Genomic DNA, 16,720 nt, shown 5'->3' with positions numbered 1-16,720 from the left:
TGCATATACATATACAGATATACTTTATTGATCTGTTTAAAAAAACTTGTGGGCAAAATTGTTTGTTTGCTGTTTTTTTGCTGAATAATTGCCTCTCTAAGGTAAATAGATGACTGAAGCAGAAAGAGGCCTTTAGTTTTTGCAGGAATCAAGGTCTTCAGTCACCCAAAGGGATGTGTGACTTAATTTTTGTAGTGAAGAAGTTGTCTGTGTTTGGTTTCTGCCAAGGGTTTTAAGGGGAAGTGGATAAGAATGGTCTTCCAGGCTTGTTGGCGATTCCATGGAGACTTTTTCACAGTATCAGAATCAGAAAACAACAGAGTGAAACTTCATGCCGCATAAATAAATGCAAGAAAGATTTTTTTTTTTTTTCACTCTTGTCCTTGTAGTCCTGTATGCAACTTGAAGGTATTTCTAGAGTATTGGAACTAATTAACCTTTTTTTAGGTCCAGTAAGAAAAGTCAGAAGTGTGTACCACTTGTACTTAGCAGTGCTGTGTATTTACTAATTAGCTGCTCTTTCTTCCACAAGAGATTTATGACAACTGATATTCAGAGGAGAGGGAGGATATTTTTCAGTAAGGTGGAAACTCATAGTGCTGCCTGCAAATGGCAGGGAGTAAATTTGTTTGCTCCTGCTTTGATCTGTCATTTGGCTGAAACCATTTCATTAGCCATTTGCCATAGTCTTGAAACAGCTTGCACACATCTACCCAAGTGTGACAGAATGCTTGGGCTAGTGTGGCTGTGTAGTTGCTGGACCAAAGCCATGAAGTTAGATGAGTGGATAAACAGGACCTCATCTCTGGCTAGCTGGAAAAAATCTGCTACTGTTGGGACCAATTCTGTGTTCTGCTCCCAGGATTTTAAACCTATTCAGAAGCTCATCAACTTTGAAAACAAGTGGTCATCAGCAAATAACAAGAGTCCTGGAAACTATTCTAACCTTCGCTCATACAAAATTCTAATACTTTGTCTGCTTTCTGCTTCAGGACTCAGCTTATTTAGCTCTGAGGACAAACTAAAATGCCTCAAGCTCTTTCTCTTAAAGAATTTCTTTTGTAATCCAACGTATTGGATGACTGTAAGCATGACCTCAGCAGTTCTAGGACTAAAACCTTGAAATGCCTCAGAACTGTATGTCAGTTCCCATGTAATATTTCATTTCTTACTGTGATGTCTTTTGATATGTAACTGTTTACTGCTCCCATACCTGATTAGCATTTCACACCTCTCATTGTATGACTCACTTTGAGAATGGATGCTATTCATTGCTTCATTGCTTTCAATCAGAAAATTCAAATGTCATAAATGATTTATTTCCTTTAAGTGTTTATCCTCAACTCTTAACTGGATCGTCCTTCAGCATTTGGAGGGTGCAGAATCTAAAACTTTTTGAGTTTACCTGTTGCACACAGCAGATACCTAGTAACTTTTCCCTTTGTCTGACAAAAGAAAATGTTAAACTAAATACTGCATTTTTAACTTGGCTCTTCTCTAGCGTCAGCTTAAATAATTTTAACTTGCCTTTAAAATTGTACATTGTGGATCAAATTTTCAAGGCAATAACACCACAGGCTTCTCATATGGTGCACGTACCATAGCTGGCCCACTGGGCACTATTACTACTGTAAAGTGAGCAGAAGTTGAGGAGAGAGATAACAAAACTAAAAATAGTGTTTTGCATTGGTTTGGAACTTAAAGGAGTGTTATTTGCTGTGAACCTTCTTCACAGTTGCTTGCCTTTTGACCTGAAACACGTGTCTGGCAAGTAATATGTACCAGTTGGCAGTGTTATGCTAAGAACAGAAATTCTGTTCTTTGATTCTTTAGATTCTCAGCCATAATTTCACATTGGTGTGCTGTTATCTGAAATACTCTGTTTCCATTTGTGATTATGTAGCATTTTTAACTTTTCATTTTGATACTCAAAATCTCTTGTAAAAGGAGCTTTTGAGTTTAATGCCTCTTTTATTTCCTTTCACTGCCTGAAAAATCAGTGTTTAAGTCAGCTCTGTAATGAGGAAAGGGTTCTTGTGTTTCTGTCTTCATGTGCAGTGGTTTTATATTTAAGTCATGATTAAAAATGTGAGGAAACCTAAGGCAGGTGTAAAGTTTTTTTCAATCTTGTTAAATTACTAATAATGCCTTGAATTCTTGATGAGGATTTTCTGGCTTGAAACAATTATGCTTTCTGAATGCCTTCCTGTTGGAAGAAATATCTTTAAATGTTTTAATACTGTTGGGAAATAATATTCCCTGAGGTCTTCAGGATAGTTTTGACTCAGTTGTAAAATGAAATGAGAAATTATGTTTGATCTCCATGCTGTGTCTTTACACTGTTCTGCAGTTTATAAAACTGTGGTGTGTTGTGCAGCAGTAATGCATTAATTTGGCAATGAGAAGAATACTAATAAAAGCAGACAGGTATTGCAAACTTAGAATGGCAGGATAGCATCAGGTTAAGAATAATGCAAACAATAGCATCCTGTGAAAGAACGTGTGCAAGTCAGTGAGTAATCAGTTTATATATTCCTTGCCAATTCTCTGCAGATTTTTTTTTGTTATGACATACCAAAATGTTGCATGTAGCCTCATCTGGTTGGTGATACTTTTTAAGGTTGCTTTCCAGTGTTAGGTTGGTTGTTTTTTTTTTCAGAAATGATGACATTAATGACATGATAAAAAGTTACATCAGTATTTCCTACAGGATTTAATGTGGCTGTTAAAAAGTTGACTAGTAGCTAACTACTGTAATGAAGGTTGTCATGAAAAATGCAGCTCAAGCATGCTGTTTATTAATGGAAATGGTAATTTAGCAGCCAGTTTGCATTTTGTACATCTTGCCTAGCAAAAATCACCATGAGGAATACCAACCATACAGTTTAGTAAGTGTTGGCATGAGTACAAGCCCTTTTTCTGGATTAGGCAGGACTGGACTGGATTGGGGATTTAATCTTCTGAAAAACAGAGTCATCAGTTACCAGTTTATGGCAGGGAGGACACTGTCTCCTCCTCAATTAATAGTTGATTGTGCTGGACCCTGCTAACCCTCTCAAGCCAACATTGAGTAAAGCAAATAATCCTCTTTGTACAGGGCTTCTTCACTGGTCATGGTTTATTTCAAAATCTATGGAAGTAGGCAGTGGGTAGCAAACAGAGAAGTTAACTTTAAACACTTCCTGACATGAATTCTTAAAAAAAATCTAAAAAATAATTCTGTAGGTAATATAAGATACCTGCAAATGAGATGTACATGTTAGCAAATAAATACTTTTAATAAAATAAATATTCTGTGATTTAGCCTTTGAGTTCTACATGAAGTGTTTGAGTAAGACAAGCTACCTGGAGGCTGAATTAATGCCAAAAACCTGCTCCCTTTCTCTCTTTCAGAGTGATTGAACAGCTTGGTGGTAAACAGCTGGTGATGAACCACATGCATCATGAAGACCAACAAGTTCGTTATAATGCACTGCTGGCTGTGCAGAAGCTGATGGTTCATAACTGGTATGTGAAAAATATATAACACTACTGACAGAAAGACATACTGGCCTGTGGAGAGAGGATTCAAGGCAGTAGATTTTTTTTTTAAGTGGGCAACAGCAGTGTGGTAAGACTGCAATTCATAAATTATATGAGCATGCTGATATGTAATATCTTAGCTGTTTTTTCTCTATATTTTTGATCAGTTCAATTGAACTACAGTCTTCAAAATGTGAAGGATGTGTGTCAGTATTTTAGCAATCTTACCTAATCTCAGCTGAAGGAATTAGTAGTTAATATAGCTGTAAGAGTTGATGTTTCAAGTACTCAATAGGCAGTTGCTTTGCAAAGTGTGTTCCTGATCATTCTTTTGCATTGCTCTGCTTTGCTCTAGGCCTTTTCCCTTCTCTACACTATTTTTCTGTTGCTGTTTTAGGCAGCAGTGAGTACAGTCTTTCCTAAGCTTCTGAAGTAGCAGAAGTTTATGGGCTGGCTTGTTAGACAAAGTTGAAAATCATTTGCTGTTGCCTGTTTTATCAGTGGCTGAGAATAACATTTGAAGTGAAGTTTTTTTTTCATTGTTTGTTGACTAGTTCTCTAACCATTTCTCTAATAAAGCTCCAAAAACGCTGAAGTCCTGGCATGTTCTGCAACAGAACATTTGCTGGTTGGAGATGCTTCCTTTCCAACAAAGCACAGGACCTTTATAGTGAAGCATTGAAGGGGCTGAAGTAATGAAAAACTTCAGTGTTCATGTAACAACTTTGTATAAGCTGCCAAACTAATTAGGTATGCTAAGTATATAGCAAAGAGAATTAAAAAGACTAATTAGGAATTCTTAATCTGATTATTACTTATGATTTCAACAAATTTCCAATTTGACTTTGCCGTAGAGAGAAAATGTAACAGTACGTGTGAGTACATTGGAACATAGATGTTGAGATACAAACAACTAATTTAATTTTTATCTTAAAATAAACTTATTCGAAAAGCTTAGTGCTTGGAAGTACCCATAACTTCTGCCAGCTTTTTGGTTCTCATAGAATGTAATCTTATAACAAGGCTGAGTAGTGATGATGCTAACAGTGTGAATGTGGTAGGGGAACAAGATTTATCAAGCTTATTCTTATGGCTTAAGTCACTACTTGCTGTAGAATACAGGCTAGCAAGGCTGACTAAAGCTCCTGTCCTCGCTCCCTACAGTCTACCTTGTGTAAAACACAGCTAGTTTTACCCCTTTTCTTCTGAAGAATATGGGTTTTAACTCTCATGTGTGTTATAATAATTTAATCCTGTTTCTTCTCTCTCTTATTTTGTGGGAAACTTCTATAGCAGAGAAAAATTTATACATTTAGATGCCCTACTATGACAAATCCAGAGTTAACATTTTCCACCTTTAAGGAGGACTTTGGTAAATAACATTGAATTATTGTGTGTGTGGAGATGGACACTAAATGTGTGATCATGTGCAACCTTATTTTTGGGCAGTATTGTATCTTGCACTCCACTCTACCTCTCAGTTTGGTGAATGCTTGCCTTATCACAGTGCTGTTCTGATATATTTGGAGTATTCTGAGTATTACAAATGGGCTGTAGCTAAATAGAGATTACAATGTGGGAGGCTTAGTTACTGAATTTACCTTTTGCAGGGGGGACATGTTTTATTTCATATGTGTTCCGATGCCTTGAAAATCTGATAAAAATAGAAAACTCTGGTCTTTCTCTGGCACAGACCTCACAGGTTCTGAAAGTTTTCCTGGATGCTTAACTTGGCTTTTTCTCATTTTCAACTTAAGCATACCAGTTTTAAAAATGTCATATCTGGTTTTCTAGATTTGCATTGCTTTTTTAATTGTGTGAATATCTCTGTGCCTGCTTTTCACAGTGTGTGAACCTCTAGACTGAGAGATTACATTTGGATCCAGTTTCAGATCTTCAGAAGTGTTAATAAAAAGGATTTAAGTTAGTATTATTTTCAGTTCCATATTTTAATTTCTGTAGGGAATATGTTCTTATTTAATTCTTATCAGAACAAGCCTCTGGGACACCTTGTCCTTCCCTTGTATTTGCCAAAGTAGTGTTCCCCCTGGAATTCACATCAGCTAGCTTGAGGTAAGGAAATGACACATAATTTGTATGTGGGAAGCTAGATCTATCTTTGTATAGATCTGACTTGTGATGTATGTCAGGAGCTCTTCTGTTTCATAGTTTGTGGGGGGAGATGAGAAAGCACAGTTCCCTGATGGCTGCACAGTGCACTTCAAGTTCTTACTTGTTAAGCTTTGCATTGTCATAAGGTGGATTACTCAGCAGCTTCAAGGTTTTGCTTACCTTTCTCTTCAGAGATGAGGAAACAATAAGCATTTTTCTTCTTGATTTGGTATGCTTTGGAATTCCAGTTACTTCACTCAAAGCAATTGTTTTTTCTTTAACTTAATTGGAATGGAGCAATGCTGCATTGCTGTCTGTGACACATGCATGACAGAGGTAGTCAGTCTTTTCCTAGATCTGGAGGCTAACCAGGAGAAAATTTTATTTTTTAGAAAATAAAAGCTTGTTCTACCAAACCAAAGTGCAAGTGCTGTGCCTGGAACAGCAGAGCAAGGAAAACTTCTGGTACCTGAAGAGAGGGAGTGCCATGGGGTAGCTGAAGTGGCATTCCCTCAAAATGCAGCTGTATCATTAGGCTGCTAATAACTCAACTTGGAGACAATTAACTCCTAAGTAATATGAAGAGTTCATTACAGGCTGCTCAACTAGCTTTTCCTTGGGGGCTTTTAAGTCAGGGATAAATGGGGGAAATTAGGCTGTCAGGCATTCTGTTAAATGGTGAAGCCAGCCTGGCAAAAGCAGTAACTGCTGTCAGCTTTTCAGATGAGGTAAGTTCAGGTGAAATATTCCATGCACATGATGAAGCAGGGAGCAAAGGTATTTTTTTAGCATCTCTTACTGTCTTTCAATGATAATTTATCTTGTATTTTAATCTCACTTAAATGTTAGTCATGGCACCCCATGCTGATGGTATAAGCCTGTTATTGTGAGGTGGTGGATTTTGTTATGGTAAAAATGGGGCAGATTTTTTTGTTTCCTATTCAATTCATGGTTAAAATGGTTAAATGTAAAATCACTTTCAAAACAAGGTGCATGGTTTGGTGAAGTTGGTTCTTTTTAGATCACAGAATGGCTCTGTATTAGCTCATAAGCACATCTTGTAAATGAGAAGTGATTTATACTGTGTCTCCTTTCTATGTAGAAAGGCATAGAATTGGATTTTAGCTTTTTAATATCTAGTAAAATGTGTGAACAATAGTCTTGTAATAGGAGCTTATTATTCTTCTGTTTCTTCTATGTAAAGTCGTGAACTGAAAGTCCAGAACTGCTTTTAGAAAAAATGGATAAAATCTGAGTGTAAAGGAGTTTCTTGCAGTGTCTCAGTCTGCAGAGAATAATGTTTTTGGTAATCAGGAGATAAGGTATACATTGTCTGCTAATACTGCATTCAGCTAAAGATAGGCTCCATTAAAAAAACCCCAAAACTTTCATGTTTCCTTCTGCTCAGCTGCACAAGCTGTTTAGTTTTAGTGTGCACATCAGAATGTTGATTGTCTCTTTACTGTGAATAGTTAAAGTGAAAAAAATATCATCATTCAAATTAATAAGCAATTTATTAAAAGTTCAATTTGATAATATGTTAAGGGCCCAAAATTGGTTTGATCAAAGTAGCTTTAATTCTGTTGCATGCATGCATTCCTTTTTGTGTTTTTTTGCTGGCTTACATTCAGCACTATGTGTGGTCTGCATTGATATAGCAGACAAATATAATTTTATAATTTTTAACTCCCCTTTTTTTTTTCCTTCTCCTGAATACTTGGTATTGCACTAGTCCAGTGGATCAAGTATCAGAAGAGAACTGCAGTTTTCCTGTGTTGTAGCACTCCAGCTTGAGCAGTTTTCCCAGCCTAATTCTCTAGGAAGTTATCTCTAGTTTTTAGTTTGCTACTTTCATAGCTGTACTATTTCTATTTACTTCTATGAAGAGCAGTACATGTAATGTTTAAAATACATATTACATATTTATACATGTATAATATCTAGTATATGTTTTATATAAAATTATATATAAAATATGCAGTGGTACAATTTCTGATCCAGCAGCATGACATATTAATATTATATTTCAGGAACCAAATATTGACATAGCTCCAGGTTTGGTTTGGGCCTGACTTCTTTATTTCCTTTGCTGACTTTTGGGACTGTGGTTTGGTGGCAGGGCAAATGCATCTGTGGTGACCTCTCACCAGTTCCACCTGCCTTTCTCCTGGCCACCACTAATCCTAATGTGACACTTCAGTAACCAGGTGCAAGGGAGCTTGCTAGCAGAAAAGAATTCACTTGAGAGTTTAACAAAAAAAATAAAAATAGTGGCTCATCAGGATGCCTGAATGTGCCCTGTTGGAAAGGCAGGTGTACACAGATGGAATTGGTTCAGTAGTGGCTGTGACAGCTTTGTCCCTCCACTGGATTAGTTGGGCACTTGAGAGATGGTTGCAACCTTGTCCTGGTGTTGCCACTTCATGTCTGCTTCTCAGGAGGTTCAAGGAATTGTCACATCTATGGGGTGGTCTTTACAGCAGTGGGAGTGATTTCAGAGGACAGTTTAGCCTGCTTGGGGCTGAGAATGCATCCACAATAAATTGCTAAAACTGGTGTCAACCAATCCAGGTTATTAGGAACAGATTGAAATGCAACATAAAGATGGCAAAACTGTTCAAACCTCCATCTGCTGCTTGTCCTGTGAACTCATCTAACTATCTGTGATATCTTAATTTGTCTGTAGCAGTGTACATTGGCAATGTCTTGAGTGGTTTGAGTCGTGGGGCAGACGTACTGTACCTTTATAAAAATTCTGTCCTCCTATATAAGGAAAAGAATTTCTTCAGAACTAGCTTTTCAATTTCAATTTCACTTTCAAAAGCATCAGACCCTAAGTTTATACTTAGAGAAAAAGAAAATCAATATTTTTATATTGTCCTTTCTCAAAAGAAAGCATTCTGCCTCTTAGGAACCTCAGTTTGCTAAAAGAAACTGGAAATTACACATGTTCAAGAGATTCAAAGAGTCAAAACTTCTTGAAGTTCTTTAATAACTTGGTTCTTTGTTGAATTGGAAGCAAGATTTTAAATGCTGTTAGAAAAGGGAGAATATGAAAAATGCACCCTTCCTTTCTTCTGTGCCTCATCAGCTTTCATTCCTTTGCTTGCTAAAAAGAATTTTCACATTTCTTGAAAGGACTGGTAAATCTAACTGCATTGGAATTTGGAAGTAGTAGCACTAGAAGTAGTACTACTTAAACTTGTAAGGCTTGCTCTGTTTAGCACATGGCTTCTTGAAATCTGTTGTATGGGTTAGATTTTTTTAACAGTGGAAGAACAGGAGTCTATAGAAGCTACTCTTGGTAGTTTTAGTGGAAGATGGAAGGGAGTAGTGGCCTGGAAGCATAAGTTATCAGTCTGATTTCCTAAGATGACACTTGAATGCTTCATGTCAGCTGTCTAAATTCTTCCTCTCAGTCCCTTACCAGCCCCTCTCATTATCTGCACAGACCACGCAAGAACTTGTGCTTGTTTAACCAATGGCACCCAGCTTGAAATAATAGTCAAATAAAAAATTAACTGGTACTTCTAACAGCAAGTGGGACAAATTTTTTGCATTTCAGTGGCCCTTGTTGAAGGCTAAAGAGCTGATGGGGCAGGGACAGTATGAGGTTTTCACCTGGGTTTGCAGCATGGCAGCACAGAGCAGTATTGCAGGTACTCATTCTGGAGGGGGAAATGGGATAAGAGCTTTTCCTTGTCTCTGGACTTAAACCTCAAAACTGCAAACAAATCACAAAAATAAAAGGTTTTGTAGAGAAGGTACTGAACTAGCTACTGTGTGTCATTAGAAGCTGAATATATCTTGTAAGGAACAAAGTACCTACAAAGTATGCTACTGCTCTGCCTTCTCAGAGATTTTTGCTGAATACACTTTTAGTAAGCCTGGAGCATGCACCTGAGCCAGTGTAATAGTTCTGTTACAGATTGTTAGCTTGATTGATATTCCTTCTTCTAAGTAATTGTGTAGGAATTTCACATGCAAAATAGTTTGTGTGCCTTGAGAACAAGTAACTTTGCTGGCTTGTGATGCTGCTGTGAGAAGAGCCATGTGTGCAGCAGGCATCAGTTGCTTTTAAATCTTGATGTCAGACAAGAAGTACTAGAATCATCACATGCTTATAGACATGAAACAGAGGTAAAAAACTACTGAGGGAGGAGAGGGAGGTTTTGTGAATTTGGAAGCCCTTTTGTGTTTTTTGGATGGCAGTCAAATTTTGTTAATTTAGGTGGTACAGTTTTGAGTCTTGCTAAACCACAAGAGAGCAACTTGTTTCCTTCTTTGCCATCAAGAACCTCTACTTTGAGGGCTGTGACCTACCCATTATGATTGTGAGTTATAACTGTTGGGTGCAGCCCAGGTATGAAAATACTACTGTGGAGCTGTGAAGAAAGCTGACAAACTGTGAAGAAAGTGCTAAATCATAAATTCCTGCTCAGCATCCCAATTTATATTGTTTTCTTTGCTAGTGGAGTTTTAAGTTAACATTACCTAGGAAAGCAAAATTCCTATAAAGTATACTTTAAAACTGAGAAAAGTGCTGTTGGGACAACTGCCTTGTGAAATGTGCAATGAGAACTGATCTGTCCTCTTTTTTTATTTTTTTTTTTTTTTTTATGAAGATTAGAATTTTTTTAAAATAAGGCAAAAATGCATGCTCCTTGCTTTTTAAAAAGGCTTCAATCTGAGCATCATTTCTCTGAACTGCTGAAGTTTAACCTGTGTAGGTTGAAATACCTGTGTGTAGTGAGAAAAACGGTGGAAAAAGAACGCCTACGTTTCCCAGCTCCTGAAACCTCTCTTTCAGCTGATACAGTGGTACAATTATTGAAGTTTCTTTTCTGTAACGAGCAACAACCCAGATATTACTAAAGACCTCTTTCAGCTTCTTTGTGCTTCCGTGAAGTGCTGAGCTGCTTTCATGGAAGACAGTGAAAAATGGGAATGTTCAGAAGAACTGTGCAGTTTTTTTCTATAGAATTTAGATATTGTTGCTCAAGGCAAGTGCTAAGCATTTGGGGGGTGCTTGTTCCAGTGTTGAGAAAACCTGTATAAAATGAGTGAATTAGAGTGCTCCAAAATACAGGTGAGGAAAATGTTTTAAAGAAAATGTTGATATCAAAGCTGGGTCCAACTGTATATTTTTTCTTTCTTCCAACTTGAATATATGGTTCTCCAGTCAGTGTCTATTTTGCTAGCCATGGGTTAAATTTCTAGTATGTCCATTGGTATTACTTGTGCTCATGCAGCTGGGTTATGGTGAGACCATCCTTTTTAAATACTTTGCCACAGCTTCTAATATGGTGTTCTGTAACAGTAACCAGGATTTTACTGGGCTTTTTCCTTTTCCAGGCAGTTTTACTGGTGTTCTGTTTGTACCTTAGTTTTGACGGGATAGATGATGTATACCTAAAGTTTAGGTACTCTGCTAGTAGCTCCAGTTAACCATGAAATATTAGCAGATATTATTTGAAGGAATAATAAAAACCTTTTTCCCCTTCTTTTTCAACTTCCCACCACTATCCTAATCCCCACTCAACAGAATGTTTCTCAGCCTAATTTTTTTTCTTGCATTTCAGGGAATACCTTGGAAAGCAGCTGCAGTCTGAAGAATCTCAAACGGGTACAGCACGAAGCTAAACAGTTCTGTCAGCTCATGCTTATAACTACAGTATGTTTGTCTTTAAATTAATGTCAAAGAAACACTGAAATCACATGTTCTTTGCCTGTTAGTAGTGCATAAACTTTCCAGGTTTCCTTTGGTGTTGTTGGCTTAGTAAAAATTTTGACTATTCTGATGATTATGCCTGTTAGCTTCCTGTTATATTCTGAATGTATATGAGGGAATGTGGCTAATATATTGCATTTGTTTTATGTATTTATTCTCATAATAAAGAATGTTATTAAAGGATATTCATTACATGTTATAATTAACCTAGAAAAGTTTTTGCCTCCATTTAGTGGGTTATCACTTCTGTCAGTTTCAAAAAAACCAGAGCAAGTAGTCTCTGTATATCTCCAGGCACATTAATAAAGTTTTGACTGTGTTCTGTAGGGAATGCAATATCCTGAGAAACATTGATTATCGGTACTGAAATACATTCCAACTCTCAGAACAGTGTTAAAATTGTATATAAAAAGCAAGTTTATTTTTAGGGGAGGGGATAGGTAGGGTACTCCTCTCTTCTTAGAGATTGTATTAAGAAATATGGACATGAGAATAGGAAAATGAATATTACATGAATGAAAATTCATACACTTAAAATTATTAGTAAGTTGTATAGCATCAGCGTTAAGGCTGTAGAACAGAATTCAAATTAGTTTTGTCTTTTTTAATAACAGATCAGCATTATGTCAGCAGTAACTGATGAACTTGGAATTTTATTGAGTGTTTCTGTCATTGAAAATACTTGTAAATGTTAGGGTTGTAATGTCTGTCTAAAACCTATTGTATTTCCTTTATATTAAGCAAAATAACTTGGCTATCAATGTTTTCTGTTTTGTAGCCCCTGACAGTGAAAAAAATGTAAGCATCAATAAATCAAAGATGATACTGGATCAGCATGTGAAAGCAGTCTTGTTGCATGTATAGGAGCCTGGCTCCAGGCACTTGCAACACAAAACAGTTAATATTCTTGCAATTTATTTTTAGAACTTTTTATCTTTTAAATAAGAGAACATTATTATTCTGTAGTCTTGTGTGGTGCAAGACTCTGAAAAGTTTAGAGTCCATTGTCATGAAATAAAAAAAAAACAAATTGGGAAAAACTTTTACCCAGTCTGGATTTTCATCCCATATAACTAAAATTTGACCGTTGTTGCAATGGAGAAAGAAGATTTTGGGGGGATGACAGTTTGTGATGTTTACTTGGGCTGCTTAATTAAAATTGGATTGTGTGGTTTAATCACTATTGCTTCCTTCTGCATATAGGAGGCATAGGCTTTGATACTGGAGTTGGTATCTTGAGAGTGGGTGTTGAAGCCTGAAAAGAATTCAACTGACTTTAGTTGGAATGAGGTTACCTGAATGGCTTTTATCTTGGTATTGCACGTTGCCACAGTGATGAGGGATACTGGTGGGGTGAAAGACTGGTGAGAGGACAAATGTGCACCTACACTGCCTTTATCTTGGGTCAGTTGAATGCTTTTGAAATAAATCCAAGTCTTGCCTGTTTTTCACCCTTCAATTTCCAGCATGTGATGGTGTCAGTGCATGATTGGGGTTCTTTGATTAAATTAAATTCCAGGGTGCACATCTTGTGTCTCGAGTGTTTGGCAAGTGTTCAGGCCACTGTATTAGGTAAGATTTTTGTTTGTATGGCCCTTTGAAATGCATCCAGAATGAAAGCTGGATTCTTGGCACCAGATGTCTTGCTCTGCAAGTCAGTCATACTGCAGTTCTTGCTGATGTAAGACCTAACTTGAAGATGCTGTAAAAGGTTGGTCCTATGGTTGTAGCTGTAATGTTGAGCACAAGAACTGTGATGGAGAAGGAATATACCCCCATCTTCAAAACCAGGAGCTTGTGTTTCCTTATCTGAAAGGAAAACTAAAGCTCTGCTTGGCTAAGGGGACTTGGGGTTAAGTTTTATGGGTAAAGACAATGAACACAAGTGATGGCAGCCCTTCCTATTTTTGGGGGGAGTTACAAATAGCAAAGCTATCCATACCATGAAACAAAGTTTCCCCTTACAACAATTGTCCTGAAACTTCTAAGTATTGTGTTCATGTGTTCTTCACTCTGTTGCTTTGGTGTCTCATACTGTGTGTAGTTTAAATCTTCATTATGTGGTCTGTTTCCAAGCTATGTGACACCTGGTGTTCTCCATTGAGTTAGAAACATGTTGGAGATGGAAGAAGGTATTTAAAGAAATGGTTGTGCAGTATTGATACTCTGGTGCTTGTGAAACCTGAAGGCTATGAGATTTCTGGCCCCTGATGGGGCTCAAGTGTTTGGATCTCAGGGAGTTCATGCCAACAGTTGTACAGGAAGAAGCCTGGAAACTTGGCTCTTTGTGTATCTTAGGCAGCAAGTACTTTGGACTATGAAGTTGTCAGAGCTGAGGTTTCTGCAGGAGCTGGAGAACTCTGTGTTCTGGAGGTCCTGGGGAATCTTGACACAGCAGAGTTGCAGGCCAGTTCCCAGCTGTAGGTTCTCCATCTCCCATCTCATGGCAGTCCTGTATCTGTAGGTGCTGGAGGGCTTTGGATCCATGGTCCCAAGAGAGAAAATGGGGTCGTTCTGTCCTGGAGCTTTTAAGCTTTGAAATCAAGAAACTAGACTAAAACCATTTGTTGAATTTCAAGTAATTAATAAAACTTTCATCTGCCTCTATTTTTTTTGTCTGGGAAGTTAAAATTAATGTTAACTGCCAAGAACTGAATTTATTATTAATTTGTTTGTGTTATTTCACTGAAATTACTCAGACTGTCCCAAAATCTGGCATGGGGAAGGTAGGCAGATGCCATGGTGGCAGATTGAGTGCCTCAGGGCCACATGATGAACTGTGTGGGTTGGGCTCCAAGTTAGGAAGAGTGTCAGAAACTTCCTTCCTTCCTTCTCTCTGGTGACAAGATTTAGAGATGTCTGGAGATCTGCTGCCATGGCCCAAATGACTAACTCGCTTCTAAATGAAGGAGATAGTTACCTCCCTCTGCGTTGAGGTTAATCTTCTCTTTATCCAATTTTCCCTCAGTTTTCCTAATCTTTGATTTCACTCGAGTTGCATCAAATAAGAAATAGAATTTAATTTCCCTATAATGAAAGTGACTGAGTCTTTGAAGTCTTTTAAAGCCGACTTTCAAGTTTCAGATTTGAGGCTGCTTTTGCTTTTTCATGAGATACCTGCTTAAATGGTTTTCTGTAAACTTGGTCTGAGTCTGAAATCTAAATGGAAAATAAATTTGAGTAAGTTTGCAGCAACCGTAAAAAGACTTTAAACCCATCACAGTCCAGTGCAGGAGGGAAAACATGAAAAACAGTACTGACATCTGGAACTAAGTCAGGAAAATGCTGTAATCATACACTTAGTGCATGTTATACCCACACACCACTTGAGATCTTAATGCCTGCAGACTGATGAAGAGGAGGCCAGGGCTTGGTCTTGGCCAGTGTGAGCTATTCTAGAAATAAACCAGGGCTGAGCAAGACATGAGCTGCCTGGGACTTGGACATACCACACTGCATCAGACCTCGTTTAGTAAGTCTTCTGAGTTACAGAAATGGTTTTGTGCAACTGCATGAACAAGTTAGTATTGTGAACAATTTCTAATACTCCGAACTTCTGGGTCAATATATATTGAATAAAAAATGGTGGGTTTAGCCCTGTAAGTGACAAGGGATCAGAAAGAATCCTGTTGACTCATGTCTATCCAAACAGCTTGTGTGTGTCCCTTTGGCAGCTTTGTATAGCAGTTGTGTATTGTCTTTTTTAGAACCACGAGCTGCATTAGAGTTGAGAACAGAGCTAGTGCTCTCTTGGTGACCAGGAAATGATTCTTCAAAAAAAAAAATAAAATTTACTGCTCTTTAAAAAATGACCAAGGGTACCATCCTTCAAATGCCTCAGAAAGCAGCAACCTTGCTTGCAATTCAGGTTTTTGGGAGTGACTTGGCAACTCCTTTTTCCTTGAGGTGTGCATATCTCATCAGTACAGCTGGCTCTGAGGTGCAGCAGTCATTGTTGAATACAAATGATGTGCTAAAACCTGTTAATATCCTCTATTTAAGAGTATTTGTTGTGCCCTGCTCCTTGGCCTTATTGCTGCTTGTGAGGTAAATTACTGCACAGTAAGGAGCCTAATGAAAACCAGAAATGGAATAATGGCTGGGTGTTATGCAGTGTTTTCATTCTTTTACTTGAAAAAAATCCCTCTTCATATAAAAGAGGGCAGTGGGACAAGATTTTTTTTTTAACCTGATAGTCTTACAGGTTTTTGCAGAAATGCAGTTTGTTCCTCTTCATAAAAACTAAATTTGCAGAAGGGAACAATTATATTTTTCATGAGCCATCTTTGGTGGTATGTGCATATTCCTGATACAATTATTTCCCAGGCTCTTCAGTTTAGTTTGCCTTGTCTGGATTTTGTGTAGGGACAAAGCTGTCAAGCTGAAAAGTTAAATAGCTTTCCCAGTGTTGCTATAAACCATTTCAGAAAAGCTGCACACACCCAGCGCTGCCAAAAAATAGGAAAATAAATTGGGTAGCAGGTTGTGGCAACAGCAGTTAAAACCTATTGGTTTGGAAATCACAGAACTGCTATAGTATCAGATTGTTTTGTAGCAAAAAAAACCCCATGATAGACTGAAGACTTGATAATTTGATAGTCACTAGGTAACTCCCATGAAAAGGCAGTGGGCAAAACAAGCCTATTTTGCCAGGTTCAGGTGACAAAAACACAGTTCTGGTTTATAAATCTTCCAGTGTAGAGATCACATCTGAGAGTTTGGTTGTGGATGCATGCACAAACACAGGGCAAGATGGTTTGGTCATCAGTGAAAAAGGTGAAATAATTTTGCCACAATACTGAGTTGAAAAATAATTTTTAGAAGTGTTTTTCACTTTTAAGATTTTTCTGTGTTGCAGCTTTATGTTTTCCTCTTTTTGGCTAGGACATCAGAGAATATTTTAAGCTAAAAGAATTTACAAGAATCACTGCATCTGGCTTCCCCAGCTGGCACACTTGAACCGAACTACTCCTTTCCTCTTCAAATAAATGTATGGGGGTGAGACCACTGGTGAGATGCTGAAATCCATCTGGAATTTCTTCAGCTGGTGACATCTTTTTGAAGGAGAACTTCTCAGAGCGAACTGTGAAAATTGTACCTTCTGTTGTGTTTGTGAATGTCACTTCTCTCAGTATTTCAGTTCTTGGTGCCATCTAGTCCTTTCTTTATTCTAGTCTAATTCCTCTTCAAATTGCTAGTATTTCCCAATTTAAATACATTGGGGTACTAGGTCAAGTAGATTAGGGGTGAGACCTAGAATAAGAGAAATGTTTTAGAAAAAAAGTAGTTATCTTCCTCTGGGTTGAAAAGACTATTTATGTCTCTCTGTCTTGTATTTTACCTGTTTTCCTCATA

The 16,720-nt window shown here is 37.6% G+C and overlaps 1 protein-coding gene across 2 annotated transcripts in view; it reads left to right on the top strand.

The window, feature by feature from the left end:
- ATP6V1H (ATPase H+ transporting V1 subunit H) overlaps nt 1–12,195 on the top strand; it is a 44,594-nt gene extending 32,399 nt beyond the window's left edge. The window contains exons 13-14 of one of the 2 annotated variants that reach the window (XM_071737545.1): nt 3,394–3,507; nt 11,217–12,195. In XM_071737545.1, the coding sequence (XP_071593646.1) occupies nt 3,394–3,507; nt 11,217–11,277 (175 nt within the window). In that variant the 3' untranslated portion in view covers nt 11,278–12,195. The remainder of the gene's footprint in view (nt 1–3,393; nt 3,508–11,216) is intronic. The other variant, XM_071737546.1, reaches the window with a different exon arrangement.
- Nucleotides 12,196–16,720: the final 4,525 nt, after the last annotated feature.

Source organism: Heliangelus exortis, chromosome 2 (assembly GCF_036169615.1).
Source record: "Heliangelus exortis chromosome 2, bHelExo1.hap1, whole genome shotgun sequence".
Taxonomy (NCBI): domain Eukaryota; kingdom Metazoa; phylum Chordata; class Aves; order Apodiformes; family Trochilidae; genus Heliangelus; species Heliangelus exortis.
Note: the sequence above shows the minus strand (reverse complement) of the source record. Positions and strands in the feature narration are given on the sequence as shown.